General features: G+C 43.9%; 3 protein-coding genes across 3 annotated transcripts; 1 reads left to right on the forward strand and 2 right to left on the reverse strand.

Annotated features, from left to right (window-relative positions):
• The first annotated feature begins 40 nt into the window (after positions 1-40).
• Positions 41-13448, forward strand: bcl2l13 (BCL2 like 13). Its single transcript, XM_084477783.1, has 7 exons — positions 41-155; positions 948-1145; positions 3641-3748; positions 3929-4085; positions 4241-4313; positions 4555-4683; positions 10945-13448. The coding sequence occupies exons 2-7, from the start codon at positions 1016-1018 to the stop codon at positions 12001-12003; spliced, it is 1656 nt and encodes a 551-aa protein (XP_084333909.1). The 5' UTR covers positions 41-155; positions 948-1015; the 3' UTR covers positions 12004-13448.
• Positions 13449-13545: 97 nt separating this feature from the next.
• bida (BH3 interacting domain death agonist) lies at positions 13546-15397 on the reverse strand. The gene is made up of 4 exons (XM_084477237.1): positions 15319-15397; positions 14731-15024; positions 14196-14329; positions 13546-13958 (listed from the first exon to the last, which is right to left on the reverse strand). Exons 2-4 carry the CDS (start codon positions 14981-14983, stop codon positions 13779-13781), a joined length of 567 nt encoding a protein of 188 aa, XP_084333363.1. The 5' UTR covers positions 14984-15024; positions 15319-15397; the 3' UTR covers positions 13546-13778.
• Positions 15398-19289: 3892 nt separating this feature from the next.
• wee2 (WEE2 oocyte meiosis inhibiting kinase) lies at positions 19290-23259 on the reverse strand (the record flags this gene model as incomplete). Its single annotated transcript, XM_084477625.1, has 11 exons — positions 19290-19455; positions 19990-20138; positions 20291-20461; positions 20558-20643; positions 20752-20853; positions 21126-21272; positions 21381-21502; positions 21632-21801; positions 22234-22294; positions 22703-22932; positions 23011-23259. 11 exons carry the CDS (start codon positions 23257-23259, stop codon positions 19290-19292), a joined length of 1653 nt encoding a protein of 550 aa, XP_084333751.1.
• Between the last annotated feature and the right edge of the window lie 479 nt (positions 23260-23738).

The raw sequence follows: 23738 nt of genomic DNA on the forward strand, positions 1-23738 counted from the left end.
GAGAAGCGTGAAAGTGCCATTAAAGCACATAATGTCCTACAGATAGCACGGTGGGAGTTGTGAGGAACTCTCTCCACACAGTCAATGGGTCGATCCCATTCCCCTAGCCCCGACCATTATATCCACCAGCACCGCCACACTGCCTTTGTACAAGGGTAAGTCCATGAGCTCAAAATGTATCGACCTAGGCTAGCTGTTCTCCATTCATGCAACACATACTGAGCTTGTTCGCAGATATAGATATATCTAAGTTTTGTCAGTCAGTGGACGGGAAAAGGGGGTGTGGTTCGTAGCGTCCAAATAATTATCTAGTTGGCTAGGCTAACGTTAGCTTCTTGCCTCAGAGCGATCCCATTTGCCGGCGGAGCACTGGCAACACTGATGACTGGTGAGGTGGCCCACGTTGTCAATCCATTGCGATCAAATTGCCTATTTGTTAAAAATCTGGTGCGAAATTCTAATTTTCTTGCTTCGGGCTTTTATACGATACATATCTTTTTAAATGCAGAACTGAGATGTGTATATATATATTTTTTTCCCTCCCACGTGTCTGCCAATCTGTCAGATTAATGTAATGTTTGCTTCCATTTGAAGTATGATTATACAACACATCTCAACCGCGTTTTAGTTTATGCTGCGGCCCTTTTATTTGACTAGTATACATTGACAATATAGCATGTGGTAGATTAATTAGTTTTCCTTATCTACAAATGTCCGACAGTGATACTTTGGGTCTGTGAAATGTCTTCTGCATCTTGTGTGTGACAGTTTCAATGCTGAGTGCATAACCAAGACTGATGTAACTAAGCCCACATTTTAATTGACATGGACCTGATGGTTTATTTGGTTAAAGTAATCCTGGATGTAATTACATTACACAAATGGCTACATCATCAATAATGACATATAACTAATGACATTCTAATTTGTTTACTTATGTTCCTCAGGTTAACCCTGTCCAGCATTGATTGTAACTACTTAATGTGCTCGAGAGAGTCTGAAGGACACCTGTTCAATGGCTGCCTCTGGCTCCACCTCACCCCCCATTACTGTGCCTTATGGTTTCCATTATGAGACCAAGTACGTTGTGCTCAATTACCTTGGACTTCTGCCCACGAGATCACATGGATCCACTGCAGGTCAAGGTGAGAGAGAATGTAACATATTGGAAACGTTTTCACGCATGTACTACAGCATGATGTACACACAACGATATACACAGTAGTTTGGCTATCATGTAAATCAGTAGTATCAGTTGTCAATTATATAAAGTGCAATATTCTGCTGTGCGATAGTTCTATTTAAAGTGATTGTTCACCAGTGTGAACAATCATTTTCACACTGCGGCTCTAACACTGTCCTGGTGGGATGGCGAGCCCGGCAGCTCTGTCCTGTAGATGTGCTGAGTCTGGAGTTTAGATTGTTGCCTGTGTTTCTGGCAGGCAGAGAAACCCCCCATAGCTGATGAGACACTTTCTGAACTGAATCTTTGACGCCATGTGCCACTGTCATGCATGTCGCCATCTTTACAAAGACTTGCTTGAAATATTTGGACTTATAATCATCAGTTGATTACATTCATGAAAAGTAAGTGCAATACTGTCTTTTCAAATCATGGAATGCTATTGTATATCTTTTCAATGATATGGAGAGCCTTTTCGATGAAAGGTAGTTTTACTTGTCATATTTTGAGCAGGAATGCTGCTTCAAGCCAGACTGCTGAAGGCATGCTCTACCATGCATTTAATTTGGTCATTGGTCACAGGATATGAGTGGAGCTTACTATCCCATATGCAACATCCTGGGGCCAAATAAACAAGGACAAAGAGGGTGTATTGATGAATAGCAGGCAGGGCGTCACTATTCTCTCTGTCTGTCTCTGTCTCTCTCCGTCTCTGTCCCTCTCTCTCATGCATGCCAGGAATGGTTGGAGAGAGTGGAGACGAATGGCTGATCCTCTGCTTTATGCTTGACCAGGTCTGAGTTCTGACAGCCTGTCATATGTCATTACCAGAGGATTACTCCACAGCAGCAGTGGTGCGTGCAGAGAGTGGCTGACTAGCAGCCCAGGCTAAATGCTGAAGCAGCACCCTGCTAGTGGAAACAAACCAGCCTGGTTGTGTGCTCGTCTGGGTGCCCGTGGACACGTGAGCAGAGGAGTGAAAAATGTTGAACGCTGTCCTTCGATTTTCTCGACACCTGTTCATCCAATGGACTTCCCACTTGGCAGGGGTATTGCTAAAGACCCAAGGAAGCGCCGTGGCGAGTGTGAAGTTGTTGAGATGAGCGGTTCTTGAGAAAGCCGCAAACATCCATACCGGAAGCGAGAGGGAGAGAGGGAGAGTTCCAAATGTAGCTAAATTATAGCTTCCCGTATAAAGCCCCTCTCCAGTTAGTGCCTAACTCCCTGTCAACCATCCACAGTTAATCTACTGCTAATTCCACTCATTCATAATTTGCATAGGTATGAGGGAGTGAACAACGTCTGTTTGGCAACCCTTGAGTTGTCTCTCTGTCCCCAGCATTGTAGGTGGAGCCTCGTTGTGAATAATTTACTGCAGCGTGGACCTGTGCATTCATATTGAACCCATTGGTGGTTCTAGTTGCACACCCCTCCATTCAATAGAGGTACAACAGGGCGTGGAAATGGGTTCACCAATACCACAAGTCCTTTCACGACAAGCAATGTAGAGTCTCCTAACAATAGTGTCATAATGTGTTTTTGTAAAGATGAAATTCTATCACATCAATGTGAAGTAAACCACGTAGCCTGTGGGTGGGGGGTGGATGCAAAGTGCAACAGTGATTGTCGTCCTTTCCATGAGGAGTAGCCCATGGGATAGCTGGTTGTTACCCTTGAACATGACAAGAGAAGCCTTGACCTGACATTTCCTTTAAAGGGACAGTGAACCATTGTTTTTTATTTTGTTTTAAACAAAGTGGTAATAGGTCTAATATGATCTTCAACATCATCTTTGAATTTTGTCACTGTTACTCAAATATGATGGTAACTAAGCGAAAACAGGCGTAAAGTCCTATATTTTTGCCAGTTTCTGCCAACCAGTTTGTGAACGTTCCACTCTGCCACGATTGCGTTCTATTTGTAATGCCATTCTTGGCATTTGTTTAATGAAGAGATGTGTGAATGTGTGGAGCACCACCTGGCCAGCTGTGATGTTGATGTCCGCATCGGAGAAGGGTGAAGCTTCTCGGAATTAAAGTGTGTGTGTGTGTGTGTGTGTGTGTGTGTGTGTGTGTGTGTGTGTGTGTGTGTGTGTGTGTGTGTGTGTGTGTGTGTGTGTGTGTGTGTGTGTGTGTGTGTGTGTGTGTGTGTGTGTGTGTGTGGAGCTCTGTCTGGGTTGCAGTTGATGCACACGAGAAAGGAGCTTCTTGGACACTTGCGCTATAACGCCACGGTGTGGCCCATTGCATATTAAAAAATATTAATAAAATAATCTCATCCTGATTAAATCCGAGCTGAAACTTGGTGTTCTCTTACACATTATCCGTTTGGTTTGATATTTGTTGTGTGTGTGTTTATTCATATTATGACTGTTTTTAAATGTAGCTCAAGTGTGTTTTCATGACATGTGTTTTGATATTAACCCACGAGTGTGTGTGTGTGGCTCGTTTATCTCAGGAGATGTCCAGATGTCTGGGGACGAACAGAGTGAGAGAGAGAGGAACAGAGCGATGAAGGGCCAGATAGAGGACGAGCTGAGACAACTGGAGGACGAGATTGCCGCCTGTAAGAGATCGAACAAACACACACACCCACACAATGTCCATGAGCTCCCTCTTCCACATGCTCAGACTCAGGATCAGTGCTGATGCTATTTTTACCTGCATAATTTCTCCAAAAATGTGAGGCGTGTATTCCCTAGTCTGACCTCGTCTCTGGCCTCTGCGTGTCTCCACCCATTTGCAGCCTTCCCCAGCACCGGCTTCGACCGCCTCTCCTCGCCCGTGTTCTGTCCCCTCAACCCGGAGGGCTCCATCGAGGACTGCCTGGCGGCGCTGGGGGACCGCGTGGCCAAGGACCTGGGCTCACGCCTGGCCACCGCCGTGCTCACGCTCCTCAGCAGGTCAGCTCATGTGGAGCCGTGTGGGGCTAGGGGAACGTAATAATGCTCTGAGATTAGCCAATGCAGATGGTTTTAGATTAGTGTTTTTAGATTTTACCTATAATCTTCCAGACCAATTGATGTTTCTCTGCCTGTTGTGCTTTTGTTTTTGTTAGCTCCCTGGACTACCAGAGCTTCAGAGAAACTACCCTGGCTGTTTCTATACACACACAGGGAGGGTGGGATGAGGTAGGCTGCCTCCGATATGCAGCCACAGTCATGTTTATTTACGTCATCATTAATATACATGCAACAGTGCAGTTGCAGTGATGCTCAATACTGCAAACGCAACACAATTCCAGAAAATCACCACATTAGAGGGAAACCATATTCCAATATTGCTAGTAGTGCAATTCACATAATTAGCAATACAAAAAAACATGGTGCACACATTGGCCTAATCTGGCCTTGTGTTTTCTCCCTCCCCTAGGTGCTGGTGCCACTAGTAATGCTCCAGGCCCTGCAGAGCGAGGGCACGGCCCTGGCCTCTCTGCTGACCATGGGGGTCCGCTACCTGGAGGAGGCTGAGGCCGACTACATCATTCAGCAAGGGGGATGGGTGAGAACCCTTGCACCACACCATATCTCTCATAGGGGGAAATATTTTCACTGATCAACCTTATTGTTGTCGTTTATATTCTATTCTTATTCTATTCTTATTCTATCTCCAATGCTTTTTAAGACTGAGTTCTAAGAACATGAATTTGAGCTTTGAACACCTTGAGCTTCCAACCTGTTTTTCACGATTCTAAAAAAAATTCCCCCCTTTGACGATTAGAAAAGGACATACAATAGAGGAAACACAATGCTATTCCCCTATCTGGGAAAATTCTTCACACTGTAATCACTGCTTGAGGTTGCTCGGCAATGCAATGTCTCATGCACGTGTTAAGGTGTGCTGAATGAATGAGTCAGGTGGCTGCAATGAAATTCCTCACATGCATGTTTGGAAGGTGTCTACTAGATATAAATGCATGAGGTCTGTATCCATGTATAAACCCAAAATACATAAACTATATCTATTCAACCACGGGATTAGCCAGGTATTACTACAAGCTATGGTTTTATTATGGTGTCAAGTCAGGTAGTTTATTTGTGCTGAATGCAATTAGTCACTTAGTTACTGAGTCCATGAGGCTTGAACGAGCTTTGGATTTGTACTGGTGATTTGGCACACAATAGCATCTAAGCGTGCTTTTTATAGGGTTTACGTTTTTTTGAGAGCTTTTGTAGTTTTCAGACAGATTGGTGCCTAACTTTGAATGTTAACTTTTGTCTAAGTGTTGCTCTTGGTGCGTGTTGGTTTATTTTAAAGGTATTTTTAAGGTACATCACGGGTATAAGATGTCTGTAACTTTCCTTCCTTTGATATGTTTTCAAACTTAATACTTGGGAGTTGACGTCATCATTACTATTGGTTGATGTTTTCAGATCACAAATGTTTCAATATTAGACACATTTGTAGAAGTTTAAGATATAAATCATTGATCTTTCTGGACTGAATACTTGTATACAGAGATGATTTGAAGTATACAATTCAAAATGACCACTAGAGGGCGTTGGATAACTAGATTCCTGGATGCTCTGATTAATAATCACAGATGTTATCTGGAAACTAAACAATCAGGACATATCCTTCATGAATAACAAAGAGCACTATAGCTGGTTGTAAAATTGTGTTTTAAATTTGCGAGGGTTATTGCAATATTACTTTCAAAGTATTGATGATGAAATTAGAAAAAATAAATTCCCACAACAACAAGTCTAAAGTTCAAGTCTTGTCTAATGTTCCAATTAACAAGTCCACCGAAATCTGACCTGTTTCTAAAGTTTGTCCAATCCTTGTCACCTAATTTCAGCCATTCATGCCTTTTGGTAAAGATTAACAGAAACTTAAAATTCAGAAACATAAATTCTTTGTTACAAGTTTGGACTGGGTTGTCATGTATGATCAGTGAAGTAAGGTTTATTTGTACAGTCCGTCCTTATATTTACAGTCTCAAAGGGCTGTAAGGGCACACACATTGGACAGACCAGTCACGATTTAAACTTGTGCTTCTGACAGGCATTCAAGCGATGTCAATGGTTAGAGCCTATGTGGCAAAATGGTTGAAGTGTTTTGTGATCATACTTCTAATCATGAGTATGTAGTTGTACTTAACCTTCCAATTACCACAGACGCACACTTTTTTATTTGCTCACGTTGACAGTTGATCGGGGTGGTAGTACCTGTGTTCCTCCTTTTACTATTTCACTAATCATGTTGATAGGATAGAAAATACTTTGTCTACGAAGACAAAAGGCAGACATGCGTCTTTGCCGCACAATATGATTTTATGGGACCATCATATCCCAGAACGCATCTCCTCTTTTCAGGTCTTGTGTTTAATGGGTGAGTTCCTGTGGGTCACATCGGGCATTGAATCCCTGTGAATGAGGTCACACTAAAGTCGTCACATCACCCGAAGCCTTGGGCCACCGGACCGGCCCCCGTTATGGTGGTGAATCTCCCTCCATCCCACCTTTTGCCTCACATCGTATTTACCGTAAATCATTACACAGATCATGGCCCCACTCTCACATGTTACGTCACAGTAGGGAGGGAGGGAGGGGGAGAGAGCGAGGGAGAGAGGCAAAAAGGGGGAGTGTCATAGCAAGATGGCACTCCTACAGAAGAGCGATCCGGATTGGAAGGATGGGAGGGGGGAGGGAGAAAGGGGGTGGGTTGGGGGAGGGAGAAAGGGGTTCGGTGCAGCCGAGTGAAAGCTCCATTGGTTTGACAGCTGCCTGCGTGTACACTTCTCTACTCTTCCTCCTTTATTAACTCTGGTTAAACTCGTCTCTTTTGGGAGCTCCACCTCCTCCGTCCGTCTTCAGAAAGGAGATCTCACAAGTAACAAATAATTCAGGTAGGGTCTTGTGTTCCTAGCTCGTCTTTGATGCTAGAGGTAATGAATGCTGCAGAGGTGCATGTGTGCACACAGGTCATAAACAATGCCCTGAAGGACCTTTTGTTCCTCAGCATAGCTTTCAGTCGTCGTTTGTACAAATGTGTGTACATAAAATTGTATCTTGACATTTTTACAGACATCATTTGTCCAGTTTTACACTGGACAGTTTATTTATACAGCTGATACAGACCACTTATGATGTCTATTGCTGAAGGAACGAATGGAAGGAAAGATATTTTTATATTATATATATGTATATACGTGACATTATACAATATACGTGATATTCTGTTAAAAAGTTTACTCTTTCCTTTATTTAAATGATGGTAGACTAAATGTGAGGACACAGTGTCCTTTCTTACTGTAGACACACACACACACTCACACACAACACACATACAGCATTGTCTTTGCCTTTGGTATTGCCAATGTTAATTACATCATTCAGGGCACAATACGTATTATGACCTTAATATGGTGTTCACTTCATTGGGCTGCAACAAAAGGCGGATCATCAACTGAGCACAGATGGGAGGGTCAGAGAAAGGGAGGTGTCTGGGGGGGGGGGGCAGTTATGAGTGGTGGAGGGGATAAGATTAGCATGCACAAATTGTAATAGATTTCATTCAAATCAGGTTGGATTGATTTAACTTGCCAATATACTCATGGTAATGAACAACAGAATTGTGTTTGTGGTCCTGGCCCTGCCGGGCGAACAGGCGGACTGAGCGCTCAGTCTAGTTTTATTACAGCCCTTGTTGAGTGTGATGAAAGGAGATTCTAGTGTGTAGGAAGGGACAGAGTGGAAAGTCACGGCCCAACACTACATAGAGGTCACCAGCAAATGCAAGATGGCGTTGCTCTTGCTGATTTGGTAGGCAAAGCTCAAGGTTGAGGCATGGCAACGCAACAATAATACTACAATAATACTACGAGAGCTGTGACACTAAAACATGTGTCGGAATTGGCAACCACCCTGTGGCTTCCAAACAAGGGGGCTAAGAGGTGTACTGAGTAATATTTCTCTTTTGTTCTTGCACCACTGGCTGGAGTGTGTCAGGACCCGTCTGGTGGCATCTTGCAGGGCAGATCCCACACGCCCAGTTTATGTAAGCGCCGTTCAGCTGCAGGGCGGGACACGTATGCTGTGGCGCAGCAGCCCTTCATGAGACTGCAATATCACTGAGTAGTCCAGGCTGAAGAATCCACCAATCACCCTCATAATCCTCAAACAGCCAGCATAGGCTGGCCTACTTGTGGTGTGCACATGTCTGCCATGGAAAGAGGCTGGTGGGTCGACTTTTAAGGTCAAACGGGCCCACATTCATCCAGCTTTTATTAAAGTATCAACTGCTACTCCTTTGATTAGGGTTAGGGTTAGCCTTCCAGTTGTGGACTCAAGCCGCCCTCTTATGTAAGATACAAGCATCAAGAAGAACAGGTGTAAAAGTTAGTCACAAGTTCCTTCCATATTTTTCTGATCCAAAGAAGAAAGTTTGTACTTGTTGTCTTGTTGTGTTTTGTTGATGTCTTTTAATGTGTGTAAGACATTTCTGATACAATTAAATAAATCAAATCAAAGTCAAAACATTAAATGCCTGCCAAAATATATTTTGATACTTAAAGGAAAACGACTGCAGGGAAATTAAAATGTCCCTCATTGTCAGCGGTATTATGAATGGAGTTGTGGTGATGGAGACCTTCTATTGGTTCCTCGGTGTGGATGTCTTATTCTTGTCCATTGTGTCGATGGACATTCTTCCTTTTTCATATTTGTTCATTGTGTCCGCCATCTTGTGTTAGCACTAGATTTGTTTGTTATATTTGCCCCCATCCAATAGAGAATCTTCAGTTTGTGAACTGAACAGTTTTGCCACAGCCAGGTTGAGTTGAATGCAGTCAGTCAGTCAGTCGTCTGTTCAAATCAGGAGCTAGAGTAAGAGAGGAGGAGGAGGCCTGCGCCTGGGGACAAAAGCCCATTTGAGGTCAGCGTTTTACATCTTCTTAATATAGACGAGCCAGTGCTACATTGCTATTAAATGCACGCACGCACATAGTGGCTTTCTCTGACGGATTTTATGGCGGTAAATCAGAGTAGGCGTAATGGTGTTTCATTTGGTAATGCGTGGTAATACGTAGAGGTGACTTAACGGTGTAGTCGGTAGAAATGGAGCACTTTCAACGCACCCTTTCTGCTGAGGCTTAGCATCAACCATGATGAACCTCTTCAGAGAACCAGCCAGGACATAACCTTATAGAGGATTTATCGATTCAAATCACCCATAATTGTTCATGTTGAGAAATGAACAGAACTATCGATCTACTGTAGAACAAAAACAATTCAGTGCTAGGTTGAAATTTGACCACGGCTGTAAAACAGCAATAAAAAGGACGTTAATTAGGACACTCTAAATTACATGTTTAATATTGTGTACCATTGAACGATGAGCAAGCCTATACAATACTCTGCTTTGCAAGGGTATGAACAATCTGAAGTACGTATTCAAGTAACATGTAGAGTAAATAACATTCACTGTGTTTGTCATCTGGGCTTTCTGCCCTGAATCTTGGTTGGTGCATAGCATTTTCTGGGTGCTAGGTTGCCTCTAACTGCAGTTTGCCTGACGGTGAAAGGGATGTGTATAAGTCTGCAAGTATTTGTCTTAGGGCAAGGGGCGGAGACCCCAACCTGACAACAGCTTAGGAAAAACACAGACTCAAAGGAAGTTTAAGAATGCAACATAAGTTTCAGGTAGATAGTCTTTCAAGGTATGTCCTTTTTCAATTATGTGTAATAGTTATCTATATTATATATTGTATTTTATTTTATTATTCTCAGATCTAGTCCAGAATTGTAAAACATTGTATTGCAATTGTTTAGCTATTTATTGGAGGAAGAGCAGCAATTCAGTCTCTGAATCTCCTGATATTTGAAGGTGTTCCACTTGAGTCTCAATAGAGACTCAAGTAGAACACATATCACTTATTGTAGCTCTCCAAATGCTTCTATAGATTCTGGTTCTCTCCTACAAGTCCCACCTTACTTGACATTCTGGGGCGTTTTTTATTATCAATTTGCAATGGATCATTCATAAAGAGATCAGAATTGGGAGAGAAAACACCTCCTTGTTCGTTGTGTTGCACCAATGCCCTCGGAAGGTGGAATTGTGCTAGGGTTCTTTTTATTTATTTATTTCATAGAGATGTAGAAAACAACTGTGCTCATGCTGATACAAATCTGCTGACCTCGCGACTGCTGGGTAGATATGGCCAGAGATTATCTTTCCTGATGTCTCTGCTCTCTGGTGTGCGACCTCGATAATCTTTCTGGAAGCATGTCCTTGAAGGGATTTTAATATTCAGTGGTTGATAACAAAAAAAAGTGGAATGAAACCAATAATGTGAGTTCACATAATTTATAGAGATGTTATCTACAGCTCTGATTTACATTGTCATTTAGCAGCGCTTTGATCCAATGCAATGTGCAATGTACAAGGCTGAGAACAATAAGAAAGCAAGAGATTGGATTAGTGTCACTACAATGGACGGGCACCAATGTGTTGACCTTGAATATACATGTATTTTCCCTTCGCTCTGGCACACTGTGTAACATGCTTTTTACAAGGCTATTATATAACTGAGTATCTCGTCACAGATGGCCTGTTGTGCTAGGGTTCCCATCCACTAGATGGCATGCAACTTGAGTGCATGTTGTAAAAGGATTTGCATTCATATGATTTATTATAGCTTCCTAAAATCCATATTTTGTCATTGAGATTTCTTGCACTTTTCGGCCGATCTCTTCAGTGCTGAATGTCCGCACTGTAAGTCCCTTTTGGACTAAAGCGTCCCTCTGCCCCTCTCCTCAGGCCACCGTGTTTACCCTGGCGGAAGAGGAGGAGCCAGGCGTGACCATCGCCGGGGACAGCAACGACATCTACATCCTGTCCGGAGAGCAGCACTCGGACCAGCTCAGCACACCGCCCTCCCTGTTCTGTGCCGAAGACAACGGCAGCGGCCCCGGCTCCTGGCAGACGGAGAGCTTACCCGCGTCCCTGGCCGGACACGAGTCCTGGGCCCACATCGCCATGACGGACCCCGAGGACGCCAAGAGCCTGGACAGCAACGAGGGCGCGGCCCTGGCCGAGGAGCGCAGCGACAACAACTCCTCCAACTCGGACATTGTGCACGTGGAGCGGGAGGAGGCGGAGTTGCTGGAGGAGGCGGGAGGAGCCGCTGAGGAGCCGGGGCTGCAGGAGAGCATGATGAGCGTTCTGGGGACAGAGAGCGATCTGGCCGAGCTGAGAGCCCAGTTCAGGGAGCAGAGCCCGCCTCCCCCGGAGTCGTTCCTGGTGGAGTCCACCAGCGCCTCGGTGACCCTGGAGGAGCCGATGCTCCTGGAGGCACCAGAGATCTCGTTGACGCTGCCGTCTCTGGCCTCCTCAGACCCGGAGCCACCGCACCAGGCCCACGACGCTGCCGAAACTGCCGTGCCCCACGTCGGGTCAGAACCCACACCTTTGGCTGTTATTGCAATAGAACCGGACCCTGAGCCAGAGGTGCTGCATGCTGCTGACCCAGCACCACCATCCCCAACAATGGAGACCTCCGCCCCGGCTTCCATGGAGGCCCCGCCCACCCCTGAGCCAGCTCCAGAGGCAGAGCGAGATGAAGTCCCTCTCCAGGCGGAGGAACCGCAGCCCGGGGTGCAGATTGTGGAGGATCCTGAGAGTGTGGTCCCCGTAGCTGCACCTTTATCCCCAGTGGTACCTGAGGCCCCTGTGGAGGCCCGGCCCATAAAGCCTGTGGAGCAGCTTGAGCCCGAGCCTAAGCCCGACTCGGAGTTCCCAGTGCTGCTGTTCGGGGGTGCGGTGGTGGCTCTAGCGGCGGTAGCAGCGTATGGCGCCCTGGCCTACAGGAGGAAGTAGAACAGAGCAGCCGTTTCTTTATCTCTCCGCCCTCAGGGAAGGACCAGTTTAAGGTGGATGCAATGTTCCAGGACATCAAGCTAGAAATAAAGTTTGATGCCCTTCTTCCAACAAGTTGATTTGGTCGTCATAAGATTAGGCAGTTTTTGGTTTTGTTTTTGTTCGTCTGTGATGCTTTTTGAATGTTTCAAATCTGTGACCGGCCTCCCCCCCCCCCCCCCAGAGACTTCCCAATCCTAAGAAACCCTGGGTTTCTATGTCCCTCACAATATCCTGGTTGGGTGATAACATATACTTCCTTCCCTTGTCTTTGTTGTATTTTTTTTTTTCCTATTCAATTATTGAACACCTGTTTGGTTGTGTCACCCCGTTGTGTATGTCTCATCGATTGGAACAAGAACTGGAAGTTTTTTGGATTTATGTTTTCTAACCATTATGTGATCTGTCTGGATTTCTTGGAGGGATTGCTATTTAGTGTCATCAGATATTTTATCAAGCTTCCACTGTTCACCAATATAGATACACAACTTGGCTTTCTTAAGATTTATCGGCCAATTTTGATTCCTCTGAAAGATATTAAAATACTTTGCCCACTGATTATTTTGTTTGCACTCATGCAATTTTTTTTCTCATTGTTATATCTGGTATATTTTGGTAAAACTGGCCAGCATAGAGATTGCATTGCAAGACATCTAAGGTTAAATATGACAAATTGTGAATTCTGGTGAGTAAGACCCAATTTATAATATCTAATACCTAGATATATTTGTTTTAGACTTGGGTTGCATCCACTGCCATGCCAGCATGAAGATGAGCAGGTTCTTGGTCTTGAAAAGCACTGCATAAATGTGTATAGCAGTATATGTTCTCTCACCCTCAACCACACTTCCTGTCTTGTTAGTATAATTTCAAAGTCATACTTCCTATCCTCAAACTCGTCCGATTAGCATCCGTGTGCCAGTGATGACCCATTTCTGGCGTCAACCCGTAACGTGCCTACCGTGTTCCGTGACCAGCCTGATTCCTTCTTAGTATAGAACGTTGTTGACACAAATGCAACTAAGGATTACATTTTCAACACACCTAGTGTTAAGTACCAAACTTTGATAAACCAAGATGGGATTTTGTCCCAACAGTTACACTGCAACATCGCTAATTCGGCCTGAAAACATTGCTGTCAGAGTTATTTGTTTGGTAAACCAACTCACTTCCCAATTGTTATTGACAGATGCTGTCTATTTATTGGGTAAGACAATCCAAATATTATTTTAAACAAATGTGTTGAGTGAAGTTATCAAAGAATAAATTCTGATGAGCTGGGAGAGTATTTCTTAGTACCTTGATGAAGGGACAATGCCGTCAAATGCTGTTGACAAATGTCAACCTATGATTCCTGAATGGGCCAATGTTGTACAGTGGAAATAAAGGAATACAGTTCAAAGAAATTATCTTTGGTTTTTCATTCTGCAGCCAATGGAATTTGATCAAAAGGGTTAACATCTGTACTCTAAGACATGAGGTTTATTTTTTTTTACAGACATTTTGCATACATCAGTACCAAGACGGGACACATCTGTCCCAAATGTACAAATACTTCTTTCCAACAATAGTGAATGATTACAGTACAGAACATATAAAAATATAACAAAGTAAAAATCTCAGATCAGTCAAACATTCTGAAATCACTGCTAGTGATCCCTAATAGTTGATTGATTGGTAGAACACATTTTCAAGTAAGAGATTCTATCCTGACCCACAAGCCTGGGTCTAAGGTTCTAGTGAAGGTACTGCAGTGCGGTTTCAAAGAGGCTTCTCAGAAATCGTGGCGTCCTCTCACACACACCCTTCACTAAGGTGAGTGCCAGGGCCATCACCACCCTTTCCTGGGCAAGGTCCAACCCCTGGCTATTCCTCACAACCCATTCAACTTCCACAGTAAGATGAGTTTTCCACATCTGATGGGTAAAGGAAAAAGAGACCGGTTAGGGAGCCCCTAGTACAATGATAAGAATAATAATGGCAACACAAACTCATGCACCACCCACGTCATTGCATTGTTCAATTGGGATGTAACAGCTTATGTATCAATGTGAATGCAAGAGTCAGAATGGTACTGTCGAAATAATGAATGGATGCACACTAAATAAATACCCATGTGCTACCAGTCACCTATCCGTATATTCCCAACTCACGTTTTGTGCAGAGTTAGCCAGTTTCTTGGCAAGACTGTCGGTGGCCCGGGTCATAACACTTTGCTCAAATTGTTCCGCGATCTCCCTTAGTGCTGCAATCACTTGCCCCAGGTCCTCTCCATTGATTGGATTAGCTGTAGATAAACACATGGGTTATGAGGATCACTCAGAAAGATACAGGTTGCTGATTGTTCACGGGATATCTGGTGAACACAACATTATTGATTGTGATCCTGGACTATACCAACTGACCACACCTAAAAATATATCTGTCTATCTATCTACATATAAAATGTTGACATTTGTATGCTTTCAACTCCGTCCTCCTGCACCCAGCGGCGGGTAGGCCTAATTGTTGTTTTTGTCCTTGAGGACATAGCCATTACATGAGTCATTCGATTTGACAAGCCAACCTTTAAGTGATGCAGGTAGCATTCTGATAAACGTATAGAGAATAGCCAAGACACAAAAACATACATTATATTACTATGTTTAGATTAAAGATCTAAGAGTATTCCCATAAGCTGAAACGCACCCGGTCCCTGTAGGTCCACCTGAGGCTGGAGGTCTCCCAGCAAAGTCCTGATGTTGCTCTGAATGTGTCCATCGGTCTCAAGTTCTCCAAAATCACGTTGGTAGCGTGAATTAGAGTTGTGGTCCTTCATGTCCCTGCCCAGTTTTTCGAGTTCATGCTGGAGTTCAATGTTTGTACAATCAGCCTGTCCCAGAAAAGACAGGAAGACCCAGGCATTGTGTCCTCCAGAACCATCCCCGCCGGGTATCGCCATCGAACCCCTCTGACTCGTCCACAGATGGCGGCAAACTCACACTGGAACAGAAAAAGCAACACATATCTTTTAACATTTTAACTTTTAACATTGGCTACGGCTTAAATGGATATGATATGGAAATGGATGATAGCGATGATTCCATTTCACGCAAATACGGGACTTTGGACACTAGAACAACAGACGCTGACGACTATCTGTATTAGTCTATTATCTACTGTGTCCCGAACGTAAACGTCCATTCCTGCTTTCAAGTGAAACAAATTGTAAATAGATGAGCAATGCAAAGGTTAACGAGGAAGAGATTGAACACCCTGACAGTGAATGTTACTCACCCTTTTAGACAAAACAATTCGATAGATAGGCGGATATAGAGTCGAGTAAACAAACAAATATCGAAAAGCCGGATCGAAACTTCTTGTTCTTCTTCGGCGGTTGACGAAGATGCACTGCAACGGATCAGCTGCACTATAGCGCCGCCCACTGGACTGGCGGTAATAATTAGATATGTGTGTACTAAATTTTAAACATACTGATGGTAGTTATTGGTTATTGCAGCACGTATCGATCGCTCCGGACCCTGGCTTCCACTGGACACTTGCAGAAGTTATTCTAACAGGGTTCCGGTAAATCACCGTGAACTTGAGGCCACCCAAACTCTCACAGGCGCACCTTAATTACAATCTCTGGCTACGCCCAAACTTTAAGTGCTGGAAATATGGTCATTGGATAATAGTTTGCTTTTAATTACTTCCTTGATATAATGCAATTTACGTAGTTTTATTGTTTGCTTTGGTTCTCTTTTTAACGTGCATACAACTTCATTGTCGTGGTCTGCACAAACTTTTCATCGTGCGTGTATTCTGCTAACTGCACTGTCCATAACTGTTTGATAGGACTTCATTTGTAGCCTAGGCTATTTCCTTATTTATTTATTTATTTCGTTTGTGGGAAGTTCCTCATCCTCATCGTCAACCGCTTATCCGGGGTCGGGTCGCGGGGGCAGCAGCTCAAGCAGGGGGCCCCAGACTTCCCTTTCCCGGGCCACATTGACCAGCTCTGACGGGGGGATCCCAAGGCGTTCCCAGGCCAGTGTTGAGATATAATCTCTCCACCTAGTCCTGGGTCTTCCCCGGGGTCTCCTCCCCACTGGTCATGCCTGGAACACCTCCCAAGGGAGGCGTCCAGTGGGCATCCTTACCAGATGCCCGAACCACCTCAACTGACTCCTTTCTAAGCAAAGGAGCAGTGGCTCTAATCCGAGTTCCTCCCGGATGACTGAACTTCTCACCCTATCCCTAAGGGAGAAACCAGCCACCCTCCTGAGAAAACTCATCTCGGCCGCTTGTATCCGCGATCTCGTCCTTTCGGTCATCACCCATCCCTCATGACCATAGGTGAGGGTAGGAACGAAGATCGACCGGTAGATCGAGAGCTTTGCCTTGCGGCTCAGCTCTCTTTTCGTCACAACAGTGCGGTAAAGCAAATGCAATACCGCCCCTGCTGCTCCGATTCTCCGGCCAATCTCACGCTCCATCGTACCCTCACTCGCGAACAAGACCCCGAGGTACTTAAACTCCTTCACTTGGGCTAAGGACTCATTTCCTACCCGGAGAAGGCAATCCACCGGTTTCCTGCTAAGAGTCATGGCCTCAGATTGGTGCTGATCCTCATTCCAGCCGCTTCACACTCGGCCGCCAGCCGATCCAGTGAGTGCTGAAGGTCACAGGCCGATGACGCCATCAGGACCACATCATCTGCAAAGAGCAGTGATGAGATCCTCAGATCACCGAACTGCAACCCCTCCCCACCACGACTGCGCCTCGATATCCTGTCCATGAATATCACAAACAGGATTGGTGACAAGGCGCAGCCCTGGCGGAGGCCAACACCCACCCGGAATGGAACTGACTGGCTGCCGAAAACGCGGACACAGCTCTCGCTTTGGGAGGTTTGTGGGAAGTTGCAAATGAGTTTCACGGAGACCGCCGGCACTCAACAACCAATCACCATACTGACCGCTTCAAAAAATCGACGTAAGGGGGTGTTAGGGGGCGTTACTCTTAGTTCACGCTTAGTGATTTATCCTTAGTATGAGTAGGTCTCAGCGGCTTTGTGAATTACTTTTAAGAAGTAATTCATTCATTTTAGTTTTAGCGCGAGTTAGGAGCATTCCTAGCAGTAAGATAAAAAGCTTTGTGAATACGGCCCCAGATCGTCATCAGTAGCCTACATCATAACGCAATATGTTGTTAAGAATCTGCTGATTATATTTGGGAACAGTCTAGCTATAAATCAATAAAAAGCTGATTTGACTGCATGTCAAAATGCACGTTTGCCATTATTGCTTACTGACCTCACGTAATAATGTAGACTTGCATTATAGATTCAAGTTAACTCTTTCACAAACTCCTTTCCTTGATCTGTTGAGTTCATTTTGTGGCATAAAATTGATAGGCCTACAATCATTTGGTGATGCATCTGTCCATTCTGAAGCAGATTCGGAGTTAATTGGCATATTATATAGGCCTATGGCATGTCTCAAAATGTTAAGACCCGTGAGAGGTGGCTTTGTTGTGGCACATTTTACAGGTGACCCATTTTTTGTGAGCGAGAACAAGAAGTATACTTTGGACATAATAAGTAATGAATCCACTCCGCACCCATGTGTGTGATGATGTCCAATGTTTTGCCCCGGGCCCAGGTAGGCCTACTACAGACTCTAGCCCCTGCGCAGCCACACTGGAGCCGCATAAACAGCAGCGTTTGACGACGCTACCAGGGCGCCGGAGGAGGGCGACCCAGGCCCTAACACCAGTAACACCATTACTAAACAAACACCAGCACCATCATTGATACTAGATTAACTATTGTTCATTAATGGTTTTAGATGTACCCTTATTGTAAATTGTACCCTGCATTTAATTAAAAAAATATACGATTTAATCATTACTTTTTGTTTACCTATTTTAATTATGTTAATTTAAAGGCAAAATATAATTAGTTATGTTAATGTATGGTTGAAAGTAACGGAGAGAGAGAGAATTGTCTTTTTTACTTTGGCCATTTAAATGAAAGCCTCCCATGTCAATAAAGCCCTTTATATGTTGATTTTTTATTGTATAGAGAGATTGCCTAGGTCAAATGTCCTATGAATTGTGATTCCATCTTTGTAGTACAAATAGAAGTGATGTAAATGAAACAACAGGGCAATACATGGCTGGTAAGGTTACACTAGTTCGGCTGACAGCGATCTCACACCAGGAGTCTGGGAACGTCGGCTGTCCAGCAGCATGCAACTCTTGAGCCCCTGGCCTGTAGCAGCCTGGGATGGCCTATGTATCAATTCTATTTGTATAATATCATAACTACTCCTCATAACATTTGAAGACCATTAACATTTCACATTCACAATGATGTGGAAAATCTATTTATTGGAGTGGACTCCCCATCTGCTTGAGGTAGGTCTTGGGCCACTGTATCAAAGGAAAACTAGAAATCGAAGAAATATGAAACCATTCAAAGCACAACTGTGCCAATACTTTACAATACAGCAGAGATTAATGTTAACACAATATGATGGTATTTCAAGCATTATTTTATAGTTGATGTCTGCCCACATTCCCGGCCAGTATCTTTTGGCCTCATCTTTCACTGTGCTACGATGCGGTCTACAAATACTTGCCTTCTGGCAGAGCGCTTAAGTTTTTTAATGGGCCTCTATTACATTTGTAGTAAATTATGTGAACTTTTCACCAGGATCAATTCTATACAATATCTTGAATTAAGCTTTACCCTAAATAACCTTTATAAATGGTTCATGACTTCAAATGAATACTTTGAAACAGATGACCAAAACTGTCCTGACAAATACTCATCTAGACATTTGTTTTTAGTAGTATACAGAAAACAACCCATGTGATATTCGATAAAATGCTTAAAATTTTATTTACAGAGTAAAACCAAAATGTGCTTGTGTTACAAACTGTTATACAAGTCGGTCTAGTTTAAATTCTAACCCAAGCCCTCAATAAATAAGCCATACATCAGAAGGATTACAAAAATCCATGATGTCTGACATCAGTAGGCAAAGGGTTTCCTCTAGATAATGTGACAAAAGCCAGCCACAACCTATAAAGGAAAAAGCATGGAGATGGCGTTCTCATATTACCATCAGGACTGCGTTTCACATTTAGTCTGAAAATACATATTTCTGCTGCAAGGTACAGTCAAGTCCTCACTACAGACATGGCCCACAAGGGGGAGCTGTTTCCCAAATCCAACATAATCCTTACGCTATTGTCAATTAAAATGCAGACCCTGGACAGCCAAAGCTCATGGATCGGCCTGTGTTTCTACCAATCAGCCTCCTCCCCGCTTTCAGTAGAGACCCTTTGTTGGTCGATCCCTGCAGGCCTGCAGGAAGCAGCTGCTGTGGGGACAGCACTGCTGAGCGGGCTTCCTGGAGCTCCCTGCAGAAGAGCACATGGACTTAATGGTTTGAGGTATTCCCTTCTCCATTTGTTATTGCAAATAAAAAAAGGCAACATTATTTAACCTAACCAACACATTTGATTTGTAGCACTCAATGATGAATGCATGCAAGGAGTTACAGTTACTAGGATTGTTAAAATAATCCTATTGCACCATCCATGGCTTAAAGAGGTCAAGAGTGTAGTATCAAGCAGCAGCATCTAGCAACCCCTCGCATTTCCAACGACAAAGCAGAAGCTGTGGTGGCCTGTATTGTGTAAGGTGCCATCATGTTAATCCAACTAAGTCATCGTCTAGTCATCGAGAAGCCAAGTGATGAGGTTCCTTGAAAGAGCTATACATTGTATTTGGTACAAGTTTAACGGGATGATACACTAAATAAAAACAGACTTATGAATATTAGATTAATTGCCAAGTCTGTGCGGCTAGATGTCACTAAATTCGACACACTGCGCCTTCCATTGCTTGATTGTAGGATATAGATGTATTTGCACCATATCATCTGTTCCTACTTTTCAAGCATGGCTGTCCTGAACTTCTCCACATTGAGCTCTATACGGAGCTCAGTGGCCAGTCTCCCCGTTTTCTCCTTTTTCAGAACAACGTGCTTGCACAGCGCTCGAGCCGACAGCCGTTTGGTTGGCTCAGGATCCAGCATCAACTGACAAACAGAAACAAGTACACATCATCAGGACACCATTTTGTCTTTCCCCATGGTGGTTCATTGGTTCTTGTACAATCCTTTTTGAATAACGACTGGCAGTGAGGAAACTAAAGAGCAAAAATGATGATATTGGACCCTCGAGGGAGTACCTGCAGCAGGCTTCTGAAGGGAGGAGAGAGCTCCAGGGGCAGGCTGGGTAACTGACCCTTCCTAAGGCTGTGCCATTCATCTCCATTTTGGGGAAGAGGTGGAGCACCAGCAGCCAGCAGCACAGTGAGACACAGGGCAAAGATATCTGCCTTAGTGAGATTGCTATAATCCTAGAGGAACAAGAGCATGCAGAGGTCTCGAGGCACTGCTTACAAAAGTACGTAAGGAAGTAAATGTACTGATGTTCAAACGACAGACCAGTTTACCTCCTGTAAAATCTCACTGGCAAGAAAGCGGCTGTCGCCCTCCTCAACTTCGGGCCTGGTGAAAGAGGTCACATGACCCAAGTCCCCTGCACAGAATGTCATGCAGTGGGTGACATTGACGTGGCATTGACGTACAAAAACATGAATTATAAAAATAAAATAAATAAACTTTATGGACAATAATAAGTTTATACCGATTTTATAAATCACGCCTGCTGAAGAGCTTCCATCTTCCTCATCAGTGTCCCCTTCATACTCTGCACTTTTGCCCTTCTGTTGGCAGATGAATATGTTGCCTATAAAAAGGAAGTGTCAACGTCATAGTCTAATTAGAATCTAAAGCCAGCACTGTCACTGACTTGCACTTATTAGTAGCAAGTGTATTATTTGACCTTATGAACACAAAACCTTTTGAACACAAAATAAAATCTAAAATATATGTAATTTGATACAAGAAAAGAGAATACACCTCCCACATTGGCTTTCAACCATCAAGTGTACAATTTTAGTAGTATGAATGTAGTGCAAGAGCCAAACATAGAAAAGGAGCCATTAAAACCCTAATTACTTGGCTTGATGTCCAGGTGGGCGAGGCCTGAGCTGTGGATGTACTTCAGACCCAAGGACACCTGCAGGAGAAGGTCCTTGAGCTCCTCCTCTGAGAACAGCTCCCCCTGGGCCTCCTTCTTCATGATGGAGTCGTAGAGGCTTCCACCTGGGTCAACAAATCAATCCAGAGATGCTGAACACAAGATGCTGAACAAGACAAACACGCTTTTTGGTTTCATTTTGTGATTCCAGCCAAATGAAAATTCCAGCTCACCATCACAATATTCATTCTGAATAATCATGTGGTCATCTTCGGCCCATGCTGAATAATAGCGAACAACGTGAGGATGATGGCCAAGAACGGCGTGTGCGTAAACTTCCTTTAGAGCCAACTGTCTGAGGAAGATAGGAAGAGCAAACAAATTAAAGCCCAGGAGCTCTAGTCTAGATAATAAACTCAAGGCAATTAAAAACAATGTCAAGTAAGAAAGGCTGCGTTTTATACAAGGTCTGATGACGACTCACTCGTTGGCCGAGCCTGCGAGCGGTCTGCGGAGACGTTTGATGGCATAGAAGCAGCCATCGAGTCTCTTCACACACTTGAAGACGGCTCCAAACTCCCCCACTCCTATGTGTTCCAGCTCCAAGAATTCACTCTGGTACCGCGACAGCATGAAGGCCTGGACAGCCTGCCTCTGTCGACCAGATGGAGAGACTTGTGATTATGACAACAACAAAGAACATGAAGAAAGGAGAGGCATGGAGACCAGAGCCCAGCTCAAAAAAGATGACCCATCTGGAGATCAAATATATTATTTTGAACAACAGAACATCTTGTGTCATCTATGCAAACATCGTGTTTGAACAGCAGAGCCTTGTCTGTATTCAACCATGCCTAAGTGCCTAAAAAACATGACATTTTGACTCATGCAGTGGGTGGACGTCTGACAGCTGTGTTCTTAAATGGTCCCCTGAATCTTTCGGAAGAAAGCCAGGAAGTGTGGAGGCAATATTTCGGAAGAAAGACAGGAAGTGTGGAGGCAGCAAATGACAAAGTATGATGAAAAAATAACTGGTCCATGTGATCATAATAGAAATCTATTTGACAAAGTGATAAATAGATTTACCTTTGGCGGGAGGAAGGCTTCATCATCCTCCTCCTCTGACGATTCAAGGCTGTGTTTCAATCTGAGAAGAGTTTGGCCTTTAGTCACACAGGAGGCAGAGCCTACACAAAACCTGTTGGTGGTCTGATTACAATCCTTTTAAATCCCATTTTAAACCATGAGTACGGCTGGTCATGGACACATAAATAGCACAATTATGATATGTAGGACAACAGCAGACCTCTTTTAACATGGCTTTGTTGTACTAAACCTGGTCATAACATCGGTCATACCAATTGGTACACAAGCAGTAACTAAAGACTGACTTTGATTAAGATAGGGCCCTTTAGAAAATGCCTCTTGTTTTGATACTTCTGCCATCAAGCACATTGACTACTTCTCCCTGACAGATTAAGATCACACAAAGTGCAATGCTCCTATAAATGTAAGGAACCATTGTGCAAGGCGACGCGATGCGATTCAATTTCACCTCTGAGCATACTCCTGTTCATAATCATCGTCGTCACTTCTAAAATTCTTCCTCTTGTTTTGCTCACTGCCTCTGGTAAGAGTGCTGGGGGTGTAGGGGTTCACGTTGACATCAGGAGTATGGCTGTGGCTCAGGGTAGAGTCTGCAAACTTAAAGGACGATCGCAGGACTCTTTGACTAACTCTTATCTTGGAGATGGAGCGAGGATCGGAGGACTTGGACAGAAGACTCTGTTGAGGAAAGAAAAAAAACGTTTTTTAGAGGCCCAAACCATTTGGCTAGTTAATACAAACTGGTTTCAACTTCACCTTCGGTGTACTTGGAGAGTCACAGAGCCTTAGATTTTTCAAGGCCGTGTAAGGGATAGGGTTGATGGATTGTGCGCTACTTCTACTGCGTTGTCGCTTCACCCTGGGGGTCCTGCACGCAGAGCCTGGACTCTGGTTGGAAGAGATCCTAGAGAGGCAATAGTCAAAAACTTCATCACTGCTGCTTCCATCGTCTCCGGAGCTACAGAACTCTAGCTGCTGGGCGATCCCATCAAACACCAACGCCATCTTCGGGGCCTGGTAAAAGTAGTAACAACACAATAAGTCACGCAAAAAGCTTGACAATTTGGTCCCCGTGGCACCATACTGTCAATTGAATAGTAGGTTCTCCGAATTTGCAGTTTCAGACGTATTCAAAGAAACGTAAAAAAAAGACAATAATACTCACGAACAACCACCACCACGCTTGAAATTCGCGCTGGGTATGTTAATAGCTTCCTGAACAATTAATCACGCCACACCTTTAACAGTTCCCGCTATCCGATTGGCCAAAGATAAATTATTCATACATCGACGTGACAAATGCGGAAAGCGTATGCTTTTGACGCGTTTTATCGTCCATGCCTGTCAGGTGAAACCTTGCAATATTGCCTACTTGTTTTGTATTTCAGATTTCACATAATTACAACCTACAAGTTTCGGACCAGGTCTGTATATAATAATACAATATCCTTACCGATGTCTGTATTTATAATGCCTTAATTGAC

The sequence above is a fragment of the Micromesistius poutassou genome (assembly GCF_964030765.1).
Source record: "Micromesistius poutassou genome assembly, chromosome: 13".
NCBI classification, from domain to species: Eukaryota; Metazoa; Chordata; class Actinopteri; order Gadiformes; family Gadidae; genus Micromesistius; species Micromesistius poutassou.